Source organism: Rana temporaria, chromosome 1 (assembly GCF_905171775.1).
Source record: "Rana temporaria chromosome 1, aRanTem1.1, whole genome shotgun sequence".
NCBI lineage: Eukaryota > Metazoa > Chordata > Amphibia > Anura > Ranidae > Rana > Rana temporaria.
This window is the reverse complement of record NC_053489.1, coordinates 248,826,874-248,843,915: the sequence shown is the minus strand read 5'-3', so window position 1 is coordinate 248,843,915 and position 17,042 is coordinate 248,826,874. Positions and strand designations below refer to the sequence as shown.

General features: G+C 43.6%; 1 protein-coding gene across 7 annotated transcripts in view; it reads right to left on the bottom strand.

Moving 5' to 3' along the window:
* RIPK3 (receptor interacting serine/threonine kinase 3) overlaps positions 1–17,042 on the bottom strand; it is a 109,443-nt gene that overhangs the window by 53,483 nt on the left and 38,918 nt on the right. For all 7 annotated transcript variants that reach the window (XM_040353273.1, XM_040353311.1, XM_040353320.1 and 4 more), the window contains one exon: positions 16,332–16,459. In XM_040353273.1, coding sequence (XP_040209207.1) covers positions 16,332–16,459 — 128 coding nt within the window. The remainder of the gene's footprint in view (positions 1–16,331; positions 16,460–17,042) is intronic.

Sequence of the window (17,042 nt, the reverse complement as noted above, 5' to 3'; positions counted from 1 at the left end):
AATTATTTGATACCCTGAAGATTTTGTACGTTTGCCCACTTACAAAGAAATTAAGGGTCTATGATTGTTATCATAGGTATATATTAAATGATAGGGACAGAATATCAACCAAAAATCCAGATAAAACAAATGATAGAAATGTTAGAAATTGAGTTGCAGTTCAGTGAGTAAAATAAGTATTTGATCCCTTAACAACCAACAATAATTCAGGCTCCTACAGACTGGCTACATGTGCTCATGTGGTATACAGATTAGTCCTTTCAATTTAAGAAGATGCTTCTAACAACAACCCGTTATGTATATAAAAGATACCTGTCCACAGAATCTCTTTCTTTCATTCAAACCTCACTGTAATAGGCAAGACCAAAGAGCTGTGAAGGGCCATCATGGACAAGATTGTAGACTTTAACAACACTGGAATGGGCTACAAGACCACCAGCAAGAAGCTTGGTGAGAAGGAGACAGCTGTTGGAGCTATCTGGAGCTCCATGCAAGATTTTGCCTCATGGAGTGAGGATGATCATGAGAAAAGTGAGGGATCAGACCAGAACTACACTAGAGGAGCCAAACAAACCATTGGCAACACAATACGTCGCCGTGGATTGAAATCCTGCTGTGCCCGCAAGGTCCCCCTCCTCAAGAAGGGACATGTACAGGCCCGTCTGAAGTTTGCCAATGAACATCTAAATGATTCAGAGAAGGATAAGGCCCCGTACACACGGCCGAGGAACTCGACGTGCCAAACACATCGAGTTCCTCGGCCAGTTCAGCCCTGAAGCCGCCGAGGACCTCGGCGGGCCGAGAGCTCCCATAGAACAACGAGGAAATAGAGAACATGTTCTCTATTTCCTCGCCGAGGTCCTCGTCGGCTTCCTCGGCCGAAAGTGTACACACGGCCGGGTTTCTCGGCAGAATTCAGCCAGAAACTCGGTCGGAAGCTGAATTCTGCCGAGGAAACTGGTCGTGTGTACGGGGCCTTAGAAGAAAGTTCCCTGGTCAGATTAGGCCAAAATAAAACTCTGGCATTAGCGTGACTCGCTGTGTTTGGAGGAAGAAAAATGCTGGCTATGAACCTAAGGCCTCGTACACACAACCGAGGATCTCGTCGTAAATGAAACATCGTTTTCCTCGACGAGTTCCTTGTTAGGCTTGTCGAGAAACTTGACAAGTTTTCTTTGCGTACACACTGTCAAGACAAAATCTCGTCGTTCTCAAACGCGGTGATGTTCAACACGCACAACGGCACTATAAAGGGTAAGTTTGATTCCACTGGCGCCACCCTTGGGGCTGCTTTTGCTAATCTCATCTTACTGCGTGTTAAGTAAAAGTTTGGTGATAGACGATTCGCGCTTTTCAGTCTGTTACAGCGTGACGAATGTGCTATCTCCATTACGAACGCTACTTTTACCGACGGTGCGCTCCCGTCTCATACTTTATTCTGAGCATGTGCGGGTTTCTAAGCATACACACGAACATGTTTCTCATCGAAAACCAGCCCGACGAGGAACACAACGAGGAAATTGAGACTCCCGACGAGGAAAAACATACACACAACCGTTTTCCTCAGCAAAAAAGCTCTGCCACCAAGTTTCTTGATGGATTCTGTTGAGGAAAAAGGTTGTTTGTACGAGGCCTAAGAATACCACCCCTACAGTCAAGCACGGAGGTGAAAAAATTATACTTTGGGGCTTTTTCTCTGCTAAAGGTACAGGCCAACTTTGCCACATTACAAAAACAAAAATAAATCTGCGCTATCCAGGGGTGGACTGACAACCCATGGGGCCCCCGGGCAATAGAAGATTATGGGGCCCCCGGGCTTACAGATGGCCACCACGACAGGGGGCAGTGTAGAGGCAGGGCAGCTAAAATCTCAGGATTTTTACATCAAAAGCATGTCGGTTTCTGGTATATCAGGGACAGATGTAAAAAAAACACAGATTTTTACATACTGTCCCTGGTTTTATTGAGCCTGGCAACCCTGATGGGGCCCCCTAGTGGCATGGGGCCCTCGGGCAATGCCCGAGAGCCCCAGTGGTCAGTCCGCCTCTGGCGCTATCCAAATACTTAGCAGCCACAAACAATCCAGTGAAACAAGAAAGCAGTGAAAAAACAGAAAACAATTTTGTGGCGCTAAAAATAATAATAATGATGATGATATGGTACTAATAGTCTGTGTTAACACCAATTGACAGTGTAATCAAATGAAAAAGTCCATATATAATAAATCAATGACAGTAGATAGTTAAAAATAAACTGTTGATGGATGAGTAATCAAGTGAATGGTTCCAAACACCACGGTGAATCAAAGTAAATGATTTGTGAAAATGACCACCACCAGAAGCGGAGGCTTACCAGAGGTATTGAACCCAAATAAGCATACGCTTAAAGGGTCAATACAAGCTGAATGTAAGTTGGTGAAGACCACATCAACCGGATCTGGATATACGATTGGGAGGATACCCTGAAGACATCACGTAAACCAGCACAGGGGGGAATGACAGCAACTTGGAGGTAATTCTCAAAGGATCAGGCCATATCCAAAGTGCATAAAGGAAAACGAAGGCACATAGTGTGATACCGTAACAATGTTGAGATTTAATAACGGTTAAAAACACTTACAGTTTTTCTGAATAAAAAGGACATCAATAAGAAATAGTGCATGGCAGCAGCAGAGTCCCGACGCGTTTCGCAATAGTTTGCATCATCAACTTTGCCACATTGAGGGGCCAATGGACGGGGCCATGTATTGTAAAATCTTTGAGAGCCTTTTTCCTTCAGCCAGAACACTGAAGATGGGTAGTGGATGAGTCCAGCATGACAGTGACCCGAAACATACCATCAAGGCAAAAAAGGAGAGGCTCAAGAAGAAGCACATTAAGGTCATGGAGTGGCCTAGCCAGCCAGTCTCCAGACCCTAATCCTCTCTATAATTTATGGAGGGAGCTAGAACTTTAAATTACCAATTGACAGTCAAGAAACCTTAAGGATTTAGAGAAGATCTGTAAAGAAGAGTGGACCAAAATCCCTCCTGAGATGTGTGCAAACCTAATAACCAACTACAAGAAACATCTTCCCTTTGTGCTTGCCAACAAGGAAACTACAGCCTCGTACAAACGGGTGGTTTTCCCGACGGTAAAAATGCAAGGAGAGCTTTTGGACAGGAATCCCGGCCGTGTGTATGCTCCCTGGCAGTTTTTCCGACGGGAAAACTGCCAAAAACCGCCGGACAAAAAAAGAGAACCAGCTCTCTTTTTTCCCGCCGGGATTCCCGGCCGACTTTTTCCCGGCAGTTTTTGGCAGTTTTCCTATGGGAAAAACTGCGATGGAGCATATACACGGCCGGGATTCCCGACCAAAGTTCTCATCTGAGTTTTCCTCGGCGGGCCGAGAGCTCCCATAGAACAACGAGGAAATAGAGAACATGTTCTCTATTTCCTCGCCGAGGTCCTTGTCGGCTTCCTCGGCCGAAAGTGTACACACGGCCGGGTTTCTCGGCAGAATTCAGCCAGAAACTCGGTCGGAAGCTGAATTCTGCCGAGGAAACTGGTCGTGTGTACGGGGCCTATGCCATAGCAGCACCATCTTTAGTGCATTTTTAGGGTGTTTCCCCCAAGTCTTTGTTTGTATATTCCACCGCTGGCGCTAAAGTATGGACGTCTGTTATGCTATTCACCCCCTTTCTGATAACCAATGAGACCCAACAGGGATGCCCCTTGTCACCCTAAATTTTTATGCTTGTGATCGAACCCCTGGCTCAAGGCATCCGATCACATTCCCTCATTGTAGGATTTCTAGTTGGTTAAGTATCCCACAAGATTGGCCTGTATGCAGATGACATCATATGGCTCACTGATCCTTTGGGGTCACTACCTCCAGTCTGCCAATTGTTAGAACATTTTGGGAGTGTATCTATGTATAAATTGAAGCATTCTAAATCAGCAATGCTAGGAATTCCCTCCCTCCACATTTCAAGAATGCTATTACTAAAGTTTCCCCTTTTTCCTGGGCTCCCAACTCCTCCATGAGGTACCTGGCATTTACTTAACATCCCCTATACTTCTATCTCACCCTACTATGTCAGAAACTTCAGAATGTATCTACAGTAAAATGCTCCTCTCGGTTAAATCCTCTTGAGCAGGAAATAGAGCCCTGTCCAAGATGTTTCTGTTGCCACATATATTGTATTCTTTTAGGACTTTTAGGACTTAGATACCTATTTTTACAATACAATTTATCAAAGCTCCTACATCTCCTCAACCAATTCATTTGGGCCACACGTAAACCTTGCATCAAATCTTTCCTACTCAACATTCCTAGAACCTTTGCAGGACTCAGAGCCCCCAATCTTAACTCATACTACAAAGCAACTATTTTAGACCAAGCAAAAAAATGGTGGTCCTCACATCCTTTGCTGATCTGGCTCCAAATTTAAGCTTTGGCACTTACTCAGGATCCCTCTGTATTATTGGCAGCATTGTGGCTGGGACACACTTCTCACTCTTTTCTTCCAACCATAATGCCACAATGCCAACACGGAGAGCTGTGTGACAAGCCTCAAATGGGCTCCATGTCCAATAACTACTCCAACTTCCGCTGTTGGACTTGCAGCTCTTATCTTCGGACCTCCCTTTACACCATTGGACATCTCTAATAAGGATTTCTACATGTATCTAAGAATCTGCCACATCCTTTCAACTTCACCTCATACATCCAACACCACCACTAAAGATCTAATGGCCTTTTACAACTCAGTGTCTAATACGTTTCAGGGCATATCTCACATCTATGACCTACTTTTGAGACCCAACCAGCAAGCGAAGTCCTCAGCTATGGTCCAGTGGGAACCACCCTACAAACTCAAGCTGCCTTTACTCCCACCATTTCCCCCAAGAACATTACCCACAGGGAAACCCTAATAAAAATTCTCTATTGATGGTATTATACCCCTGTAAGACTGGCCTGTATATACTCAACTCACTCCCAAAAGTACTGGAGGAACTGTGGTCTAGATGGATCTATTTTCCACATCTGGTGGGAATGCCCCTCTATGGCCCCATTTTGGAGGAACATATTCACCCTCTTTCAAAATGCTACTTATCTCTCTAATACGCTGACTATATGGCTCTCTTTGGTCTGGGACTCTCGAACTGACTCTCAAAATTTCACCCCAACATCACACACATACTCGTTGCAGCTCGTCTCTCTGTTTCCAGGCTTTGAAAGCAACCTCATCCACCCACTCTACGAACAACCATTGACATACTCAATGATCATTTATGCATGGAATTTCTGTTTGCCAAAACCAATCTGAGAATTGCCAAATTCCATGAACATTGGCAACCATTGACATACTCAATGATCATTTATGCATGGAATTTCTGTTTGCCAAAACCAATCTGAGAATTGCCAAATTCCATGAACATTGGCAACCAATGTTGGGTACATTGGCAACCAATGTACCCAACTTACTCCCAAAAGTACTGGAGGAACTGTGGTCTAGATGGATCTATTTTCCACATCTGGTGGGAATACCCCTCTATGGCCCCATTTTGGAGGAACATATCCACCCTCTTTCAAAATGCTACTTATCTCTCTAATACGCTGACCATATGGCTCTCTTTGGTCTGGGACTCTCGAACTGGCTCTCAAAATTTCACCCCAACATCACACACATACTCGTTGCAGCTCACCTCTCTGTTTCCAGGCTTTGAAAGCAACCTCATCCACCCACTCTACGAACAACCATTGACATACTCAATGATCATTTATGCATGGAATTTCTGTTTGCCAAAACCAATCTGAGAATTGCCAAATTCCATAAACATTGGCAACCCTTGCTGTCAGATCCCAGAGCCGCTTCATGTTCTTAACCTCCATTTAAACAGAAACTTGTGGTCTTGGACTCCCAGCACTGGGGGTAAATCTCATAGTCTCCTTTCCTAGACCGAGTAGCGGCATCTGTGACTTTTCGTCTCCTACTGTACAATTTATACCAGTTTATACCCCTTGGTACATGCTTGCTTTCCTTTGCTATACACCCCCCCCCCTTCATCTTCCTACTCCTCATTCCCTCCCTTCCGTTTCTCCCTCTCAATTGTACCTCACCCATCTGGGGATATATTGAATTTTCAACGCTACCTTAATATAGTCAGTATTACATTGTCTTCTTTCTTTACACATGTTTTCATATGCTCAATAATTTGTAAAGTAATCCTTCCCTGCTCTTGTATTTGGCGCTGTGCAAAGTTTATCTATATATCCTAATAAGGATTATTGATAAAAAAAACTGATCATCCTAATTAATATAGAGAGCAGTTGTTTTGAGCAGTTGTTTTGAAAGTGACATTATCGATACAATATGCCTAAACCAAGTAGAAACAGGACTGCCAGACAGGGCAAGGGCAGCAAGGAACACTCATTATTATACAGTATACTCATTGCAGTGTGCAAATCTGAATGTTTTTTTATTCCAAAGAAAACTGTTTAAACTATTTTATTATTGTTCCCAATTTAAACGGTTAATGTTTTCTTTTTCTTTTTTTCTTTTCTTTTTTTTCCACCTCAGACTAACCCCAGCAAGAGACTTGTCATGATTTTATTCATAATTCTGTCTCTACTTCCGGTTTTGCATCATTTGTGGTTTATATACATGTTTTTATGCATGTTGTTCTGCTTTTTATATCTTGTTTCCTTTTTTTTTTTTTTTTCTTTGATTATGCCCATCATTTCATTGCCCCTCTACTTGGGACTAAGGCGTTTAACACCGAGACAGAGTTACCAAATGTATTTATCCTTAGTGGACCAAAAAAAATATATATATATAAACCTCCCCTCGCCCCAACCTCCCTCCCACCCCCCCCCCCGACCATCTCACGACTCCACCTGAAGAAACTATTCCCTTTGTTCCGACTGTTTTTCTAATCCTCTTTCAGATGTTCTGCACAACTCCAAGATTTTTTGAATTCTAACCAAGAGACCCAGCTGCCCTTGCACTCCTGTTTGTTTTTATCTGTACCAAATTTCAATTTCTCCCTCCTATATGTATCCTCAACCGAGTCGATCCACTCCCACATTTGTGGGGTATCCGGCTCCCTCCATTTTAGCGGGATCAAGCGTTTCGCTGCGTTCAACAAGTGGGGGATCAGTGAGGCTTTATACTCTTTGACTGGCCCCTCCCCCCCATGAAAAAGGACTACCCATGGGTTATCTTCTACTTCTTTTTTTGTTATGGTTTTTATCAGGGACAGAATTTTTTTCCAATAAATTTTTATCTTTGGGCAATTCCACCACAAATGGGCCATCGTTCCCCTGTGCCCACATCCTCTCCAGCATTCCTCTGACTCTCCTTCTCTAAATTTACTCATTTTGTCTGGGGTGGCGTACCATCCCGTCAGGCATTTAAAGTTCATTTCCGCGGTTCTTACATCAACCGCCGAGGTGTGAGTTAAATTCAAGATTCTTCCCATGGTTGTCTTTCCCCTTGGGACATTAAGGTCTCTTTCCCACTTTTGAATGTATTTTAACGTATCCGACTCGTCCATTTTTTGCAAATATTTATATATTTTAGAAATATTCCCTTTTGAGGTTTTAGTGCTACACATTTGTTCCAATATGGTGTACTCCTCCCGTGACCGTATAGGATGTGGAAGATGCTTGACGAATGATGACAACTGCAGGTACCTCCACTCGTCAAGCATCCTAAATTCTATCATGTGTTTCATTTCGTGAAATGTCATTATTTTACCTTGTAGTGTTATATCTTTTAACTGAACTCTATTTCCTATCCACTTACCGCCTACTTCCCTTGTCCCTGGTGCAAAATATTTATTTTCTTTTAGATCTATAAAAGGCGAGTTGTATTTTGTTTTTAATTGTTTGTGTACTCTCTCCCAGATCCTCAAAGCGTTATGTGTGATTGCATGTGCTGACGTGTGTATATGTCTAAATTGTGGTGGGTTCCAAATCAATCTCCCTAACTGTGCTCTAGCTAGTGAACATTCAATACTTATCCATCTTTTGTCCTGTGACTCTTTAGCCCATTCTATAACCCTTGAGAGAACCGAAGCGTTATAATACATTCTAATGTCTGGAACCGCTAGGCCCCCCTTATCTTTGGCCCGTTTTAAGGTTTGAGCCGAAATCCTATGTTTTTTGTTGTTCCAAATATAATTCATAATAAGGGAATTTAGTATTTTAACATATGGTGGAGGTAGAAAAATTGGGAGCATTTGAAATTTGTATATGATTTTAGGAATTAGAATCATTTTCGCAACATTAATCCTTCCGAACCACGAAATAGGTCTATTATAAATATTTTTAATTTCCTTTTTTATTTCGTCGAGCAGAGGGATATAATTTATTCTATACATTTTTTTAAGGGTGTTTGCCAATTTAATGCCCAGATAATTTATCTCTTTCTGCCATGAGAAGCTATATTTTTTCCGTAGGAATTGTTCTTCCTCTTTGTGGATATTGACATTCAGAATCTCCGTTTTCGCTGTGTTCATTTTGAAGTTGGAGACCTCCCCATATTGTCTTAAGGTAGCTATTAAATTTGGGAGGGTGACTCTTGGGCTACGTATAAAAAATAAAACGTCGTCGGCAAAAGCCGCCAGTTTATGCTCCTCGTCTCCTACTTCTATTCCATATATCTCTGGGTTTTGTCTGACCATTGCCAATAAGGGTTCTAATGTTAACACAAAAAGGAGGGGGGACAGAGGGCATCCCTGCCTAGTCCCATTTCTCATCTCCAAAGGGGCTGATAAGGATCCGTTTATTTTTATCCTAGCGCATGGGTGATGGTAAAGAGTTTTGATCCACCCTATCATCCTTGGGCCTAGTCCTATAGCTTCTAGTGTTTGTATCAGAAACCCCCAGTCTACCCTGTCGAACGCTTTCTCAGCGTCTACTGACAGGAGCAGACCGGGGGTCCCTCTTTCCCTCAGCTGTTGGAGAAGAAGAAGAGCCCTGACCCCGTTATCTTTACCCTCCCTTCCCGGGATAAATCCAACCTGGTCTGGATGGACCATGTCTGTCATCACTCCCTTCATTCGTTCAGCCAAAATTTTCGCGTACAACTTAGTATCCGCATTCAGGAGCGAGATAGGACGGAAGCCTGAACAGGTCGTATTGTCCTTCCCCTCCTTTTTTATCACCGTAATCGCTGCTGTTAATGCCTCTCTACTCATCTCGTAATCTGATCCCAGTCCATTAAAGTATTGACAGAGTCTAGGCACTAAAATAGTGCTAAATTTCTGTAAATACGCAGACGAAAAGCCATCCGGCCCAGGACTCTTCCCCTTAGGAATGGTTTTTAGTACCTCGCTTATTTCCTGCTCCGTTATAGATTTCTCCATTTCTACTATCTCGTGCTCTTCTAGTTTCGGGAGATTGGCTTGCTGTAATACTTCCCTGGTCTTATCCCTTTTTTCACTTGGGTCCCTGATCTTTTGTTGGACACCATATAATTCTCCATAGTAGCTTCGGAAGGCTTCCGCGATTTTATTTGTAGCGTAGACTAATTCCCCATTCCCATTCCTGATTTTTTCAATAAAATTCCTAGTTTTCTTTTTTCTTACCATTCTAGCCAAATTTTTACTAGGTTTGTTTCCCCAGACATATCTTTCTCTCTCTGTCCTGTCTATATATTTCCTAGTTTCTTGTTCCGCCAAGGCTCTATATTCGTCTCTTGTTATAATTAGCTTATGGAGTGTTTCCCTCTTTTGCCCCTGAGATTTATGTTCCTGTTCCAGCCTGAGAATCTCCTCCCTTAACGTTTTTAATTTATTTGTTCTTATTTTGTTTTTCCTTATCCCTTCTGCAATAAAAATCCCTCTAATATAGGCTTTATGAGCGTCCCACAGGGAAGCTCTTGAGATACCCTCCTTATCATTCTCCTGGAAGTAGAGTTCCAGCTCTTTCTGTATCCTCTCGACCACATCCTCGTCTCCCAACAGACTCTCATCCAATCTCCATTCTGGTGGAGAAGCTTTTTGTATAGAGGTAACTATTTTCATGGTTAAAGGAGCGTGGTCGGAGATCGTCATGATCTCGCACCTTACTTTGATCACACTCTCCAGGAGTCTATGGTCGACGAGGACGTAATCGATCCTCGAGTACGTCCCGTGTACAGGTGAAAAATATGTGTAATCCCTAGCCTTGGGATTAAAGATTCGCCATACATCCACCATTTGATTTTGTGTCATTTGTCTTGTCAATATCTTTAGATGCTCACGATTAGTCCCCTGTACACCGGACGTACTATCGAGGTTTGGGCACATGCAGAAATTGAAATCTCCCATTAATACTACGTGGCCCTCTTCAAATTCTTTTAATTTTCTCAGGATTTTACTTATGTATTTAACCGCATTCACGTTTGGAGCGTAAACATTTGCCAAGGTATATACCTCCCCACCTAGTTTTATTTTTAAGAACAGGAATCTCCCCTCGGGATCTGTCTGTCTGTCCACCAATGTGAATCGGACTCTACTAGCAAACCCTATCGCAACCCCGCGGGATCGCGATGAAATTGTGTCTCCATAATACCACACAGGGTATTCTGGTGAATACAACTTTATATTGGACTCCAATGTAATATGGGTCTCTTGTAAATAAGCAATATCTGTTTTATATTGTGTTAATTCACTGAGGATTTTATGTCTCTTACTATGAGAGTTTAAACCTTTTACATTATAAGAGAGGAATTTAAACTCTGTCATATAACCTTTTTTTTTTTTTTTTTTTTGCACTTTAAGGAAATTTCTTATGGAGTCGTTCAGATGGTCCCCTTTCCCCCCCTCCCTCTCCCCAGCCTCCCTCCCCCCCATTTTCCTTCCGCCCCCCCCCTACATACCCACCCCCCCTCCCTCCCTCCCCCACCCTGGCCCACTCTTGGCCTGGGAGCCGCTGGTAGAAGACTCTTCGCCTTCATCCTTGGCTCCTCATTCGTGGTGGTGCTCGAGGTACTCCCCTGACCCCCCCCCCCCGTCTCCCCCCCCAAGATCCCAGTCTAAGCTGTACCCGACTAATCCACCCAATCAGGGAGTTCAGGTATCGTTATGTCCATTTTAGAGCAGAAATCGTTCAATTCCTCCGGGAACCTTAATCGTGCTGTTTTACCCCCTTTTATGCCTATGAGGCACGCCGGGAAGCCCCATTGATACTTTATATTGTGTGCCCGCATGAGGTCCAAAAGGGGTTTCAAGTGTCTTCTTCTAGCCAACGTTTCTTTAGACAGGTCTGAAAATATTTGTAGCTCAATGTCTCTATGTCTCAGGGGAGGTTTTCCTCTGAGCCTTCCCCAGATTTCTGCTTTGTCGACATAATTCCTGAAACGAACCACCACATCCCTTGGACCGTATCTTTCTATCTGTTGGGGATTCCCCACCCGGTGGACTCTCTCGATCTTGAGGGACTTAGATTCAGCTGCTCTCTCTAGTAGAGGATTAAAGATTGTGTTCATGGTGTCTCTGAGGTCCTCATCCTTTTCTTCTACAATCCCTCTGATTCTAAGATTCTGTCGCCTATTGCGATTTTCCTGATCCTCAATCCTATATACCGCCAGTCTCTGGTGTTCAGTCAGGGTCTTTACTTGTTTTTTCAAGGCGCTTATTTCCTGTTCCTGCTCCTCAATTCTCCTTTCCGTCTCTACCACTCTGTCGCGGAGCCCTCCCAGGTCTACTCTTACCTTATTAATTTCTGTCTTGATGATGTTTTCCATGGAATTTTCCATCCTCAATAGCATTGCATTCATCTCTGCCTTTGTCGGGGGGAGCGTATCTTGGGCTATCTCCTGTACATTATATTGCTCTTCTTCACTATCAAGTGTCATTTCACCTCTAGAGCTCTCGGCACTACCTGTTCCTACCCCCTTTTTTGTAACAGTCTTTTTTTCAGTTTTTTTTGCGAAACCTGGGCTTTTGAGGGTCCCTTCTGGCATCATGTATTGCTGTATGGAGCTATTCCCCGATTTATTCTTAGTTGGTTTTGTAGTACCCCCTCTCGTTGATCTATTCATTTTGTTGGCGGGTCTAATTCTCTTCCCCAGTTTGGAAGTGAAGCTACTAGGAGTGGGCAAAGGGCAGAGTGACGGGAGAAAGAAACCCCCCGCGACCAGTCCGATCCGTTTTTCTAGGTGACCTTGTCTATTTACCTTAGGATTAAAGGGCCGTTTACTGCTTTTGGGCTGCGTTTTCTCCAATTTACCAGTTTGCCCTTTTATTGTAGTACTACCTTCAGTATTTAACCAGAGTAATCTTCCTGTGTTGCTTCAACCCGTTCTTCCTATATGTTCCCGGGGCAAGTTAGTCGCCTATGTCGGGGAGTTTCTTAATATTTCTTATCACAGTCCCCCTTCCATCAGCCCTATGATTTTACTGACTTCTCTCAGTCGCTTGTAAACTTTGTACTTTTAGTGTACCTGTAATAATAATCAATTCACCAATAGGGGTTTTTCCTCCGGGTGCTGATGCTACATTGCCCTGGCCTGTTGGGGTAATGATAATTCCACTATAGAGAAGACACCAGAGGGGAATCCAATTTTAGATCCGCTCACACGTTGTCTCCCTGTTTATCTCCCAAGACAGGTGTGCTTCACTCCGGGCTACTTCTTATAGTTCTATTCAATAGAAACAAAGGGCCAGACTCTTAATATAACATAGGCGGTCAGCATTATAGAGAAAGCACAGGAAATAAAAAAAAAATAAAAATCACATTAAGCGGATTGCTACGTTAGTCCAGGTGTATATCCAGTTCCTTTTCAATTTCACTTCCAATACAGCTCTGACAGGTATTATCCCCCTTAGTAGTCTAGGAACAGGATGTAATTCTTTGTTGTTTTTTTTTTTCCCTTTTTTTCTTACACAGAGGTCCCTTTTGTGCTGAGGGAGCTCGCACCCCTGGGGGGGGATACAATTACCGCACTTTCCTTACGGCAAGAGGGGTCCCTACCATAGGTGCAAGTCCACCTCCTGTAGTCTGTTCGACCTGCCCCTATAAACACTTATAAATTACAGTCCCACTTCATCACCAATCTAAAAGAAGCAAGGAATCAGTATGCTCAGAGATCCCAATCTTCCTTAACATCATCTGCTCATTTAAGACCCTCTTTTATAATCAACCGTATTGTGAGAAGAAACATGGCCTGTAGAGGCAAGGACTGAAAATGCCCCTGTACCCCTGTACTAATGGGTCTGATCTGCTCCCTTTCTCTTCTTTTTTTTTTTTCTTTTCCCTCCCTGAGATATTCCCGCTTTGTCAGGGAAATTTTTTTTTTTTGGGCTAAACAATCCAGTCCCGTCCTGGGTGTATATGACCAGAAGAGGGGGAATGGGGGATCCCCGGGGGGAGGGGGGGGGGTGCAGCGGGACGGCGCCCGACCCTGCTCGGCTCACTGAGCGTCTCACCCAGCCTTAGAACATTCTCCCCTGCCTGCTGCCAGCTGCTGCCGCGCGGTTTTCATTCCCTGGACGTCACACGCTGCTCCACCGTCCACGTGCATTAGCCGGACCAGGTCAGCGTCTAGCTCCGGGCTGGGCGGTCTCACGATCCCGCGGCTTTTCGTCCCTTTTGCGCCTTAGAGAGCCAGGCTGGGGGTCCGATTCGATCTTCAGGAGAGTCAGCCTCTCACGCTGGCGTCCCCTGCTCCGATGTTGGTCTACTCGGATCCCCGCCGCCACTCGCTACCACAAGCCATGGAACGCTCCTGCACCTCCCACCCTCACATGCGTCACGTCCGCATGACGCTTGATCCGGTTAATGTTTTCTGTACATTTCTCAGCTTGCCCTCACTTCATGCAATGTACAGATTTGAAAGGTAGAAAATGTGGTTTCTATTTACATGTCCTTACCCACCTGTGGATAGGCTGGTGCCTAGCCCTAGGTAGGACACACTGTATGTTTTATCGTACCCACTTGAATTTCTGTTGTTCTTCTGAGTGCATGTGCTTGTGTATGCATGGGAGGGAGGGTGGTTATGACAACTTTGTTTTACTATTTGAAAATGTGGAATCTTTGTATAAAATGGAGAGTTGTAATCATTTAATTGCACAACTACTGAAATTAACTCTTCTAGAGAATCTCAGGAACAAATTGAAAACATTAATAATAATAATAATAATAATAATAATAATAATAATAATAATAATGTAGTTGTCTCCCAATATTTTGCTAGTGCCTGTTCATGAACACAGCACTCCTCTGGAATTAATTTTATCACATGCAAAATGGAGCCCAGCACCTTTATTTCTCCTTACAACTTATTGCAGTTTAAATTACATTTTAACGTTTACATAAAATGACCTCAGTTCTTTTGCCAGACTGGGCTATACTCTATATTGCTAAAAGTATTGGAATGCCTGCTTTTACACTAACATGAACTTTAATGGCATCCCTGTCATAGTCCGTAGGGTTCAATATTGAGTTGGCCCACCCTTTGCAGCTATAACAGCTTCAACTTTTCTGGGAAGGCTATCCATAAGGTTTAGGAGAGTATCTGTTGGAATGTTTGACCATTCTTCTAGAAGCGCATTTGTGAGGTCAGGCACTAATGTTGAACGAGAAGGCCTGGCTTGCAGTCTTCCGCAAATTCCTCCCAAAGATGTTCTATCTATGCCTAACCTCACAAATGCGCTTCTGGAAGAATGGTCAAACATTCCCATAGACACACTATTAAAACCCTGTGGACAGCCTTCCCAGAAGAGTTGAAGCTAGCTGCAAAGGGCGGGGCAACTCAATATTGAACCCTACGGACTAAGACTGCCGTTAAAGTGCCATTAAAGTGCATGTACGTGTAAAGGCAGGCTTCCCAATACCCATGGCACTATGGTGTATATACATATACTGGGCCATATTCTCAGTGAAGTTACGATGGAGTAAGTCAGATACTCCATCGTAACTCCCTTTTTTGGCCAGTGTATCTATGCTCCTGATTCTCAGAATAATTTTTGCATAGATACACTTAAGATCCGCCATCTGTAAGTCACTTACACTGGCGGATCTTAAATGCAATGACGCCGGCCGCCGCTAGATGGCATTTACGTGAAGTATGCAAATGATCCTTCTACGCCGATTCCCGAACGAGTTCGCGTCGCGTAATGGTCGCTAACGTCGTTTGCGTAAGCGGAAACTTACTCCTGCTATATGAGGGGTAAGTTTCCGCAAGTCTCGCGTAGGCCATGTTACGGATGGCGTCGGGTCCCCGTCGTGTTTTTTCGTCGGGTACGTCGTTTACGTAAGTCGTTCTTGAATACGACTTTACGTCAATGACGCACACGTCGGCGTCATTGACGTTTTCCGCCGAGAACTGGAGCATGCGCACTGGGCTTTTTGCAGCCCGGCGCATGCCCAGTTCTTTCGCATCGGGGGCGCGCTTCATTTTAATAGAAGACGCCCCCTTGGAGATCCGCCAGGCTACGCCGGGACACTTACACTCCGCTGTCCCAACTTATGGAGCAAGTGTTTGGGGAATACAACACCTGCTCCGGTAAGTTGGGACAGCGGAGTGTAAGTGCCCTAAGCGCAGCAGGCGGATATTTAGAGAGAATATGGCCCACTGTATTTATATCAGGCAGACTCCAATCCAAATCCAACACAGTCACCACACTCTGAAAAGATTTCTTTAGTACTGACAATAAATACATTTTGTTTTGAGCAAGAAATTTCAGTGTGGTTTACTCTCTTGGATTTATTTATGTATGCTGTATATATTTCAAATGTGTGTGTTAGCGTCATTCCTGGACCCCTGCTTTATACAGCCATTAAAGAGACACTGTGACCTTGCACCACTTCATTCTTGCTCCTCCATTACTGACTTGACACAAATATACAGCTAGGGAAGTCTGACTTTCCATCGGCATACTTGTTCCAGGCCAATAACTCACTCATTAGGTAGTGATTACAGGGTTTAAGATTAGAGGCCAGGATCCTTTGTCGTTAGGCCTGGTTCACACTAGTGCGATTTCAGATGTGACTTGAGTCGCCCAGAAAAGCATGACATTGGAAATCACACTTTTTTAATGGTGTCTGTTCATAGAAACGCTACTCAACACAAAGCAATTTTGGAAATGGTTTCTGTAGTGCTTTGGTGCGATTCTAGTGCGATTTTTTTGGCCACATAGATTATACAAACCTTATCAAAGTAGCACAGCATACTATAATTGAAAGTTAGATAAAAATCGTGTCACAGCAGTGTGAACCCAGCCTAATAAACAATTCAGAAATGTTAGCCCCCATACTTCTATGCCCACACGTGTACGTTGAAGTAAGTAAAGTACAGGTACTTTGCATAGGGGATAGATTTATGTTTTTTAATGAAAAAATACTAATTTGACTACCTGTAAACATCAGAGGCCTCACTTGGCTTGTATCCTTCTTGAAATGCTTCAGGAGGCATGTATTCTATAGTTCCCCCATTTGCTTCATTGGAGCTACTTGTATATTTGGACAAACCAAAATCTGTAATCTGAAAGCAAAGATAGGAATCTTCAAAGACAATTTTGAGTACACTCCTATAGTCACCCAAACCCTAAGCTTATAATGGCTCTTTGTGCCCATTTCAATTCAGCAATAATCAACTATTACATTTGTCAGCATTGGTTATTTGTAGTTCAAACAATAAATTGTTTAGAAAGCACTTTATGTTAATATTGCTTATAGCATAGTGTGTACATATCTATAATGTCTCTAAAGGGGGCAAAACAATCTCACTGAGCTAAATAGTTCAGCATATCTGGTTATACCATAACAAGTCATTTGCTTTGCATTGTGCCTCGGTAAACTGGCCCTACTCCTGACAAATGCTGAAGGCAGAGCTTATAAAGAGAAGCCCCTTAGTAAAGCACCAATAAAATTAACGGAGGGCTGGCATGACTAAGGGAACAGTGATCTAAGCAGCAGATGTTACAGGGTGCAGGATTGGGTAGTGAGAGCAGTAGGAGGGGCAGCAAGAGTTTAGGTCAGTGTCAGCGCCAGTGTCAGTAGAAGGAGAGAGCTACCCACCCTCCCTTGATTTGGGGGTATTACGGTGTCTATATTTCAACCTATTT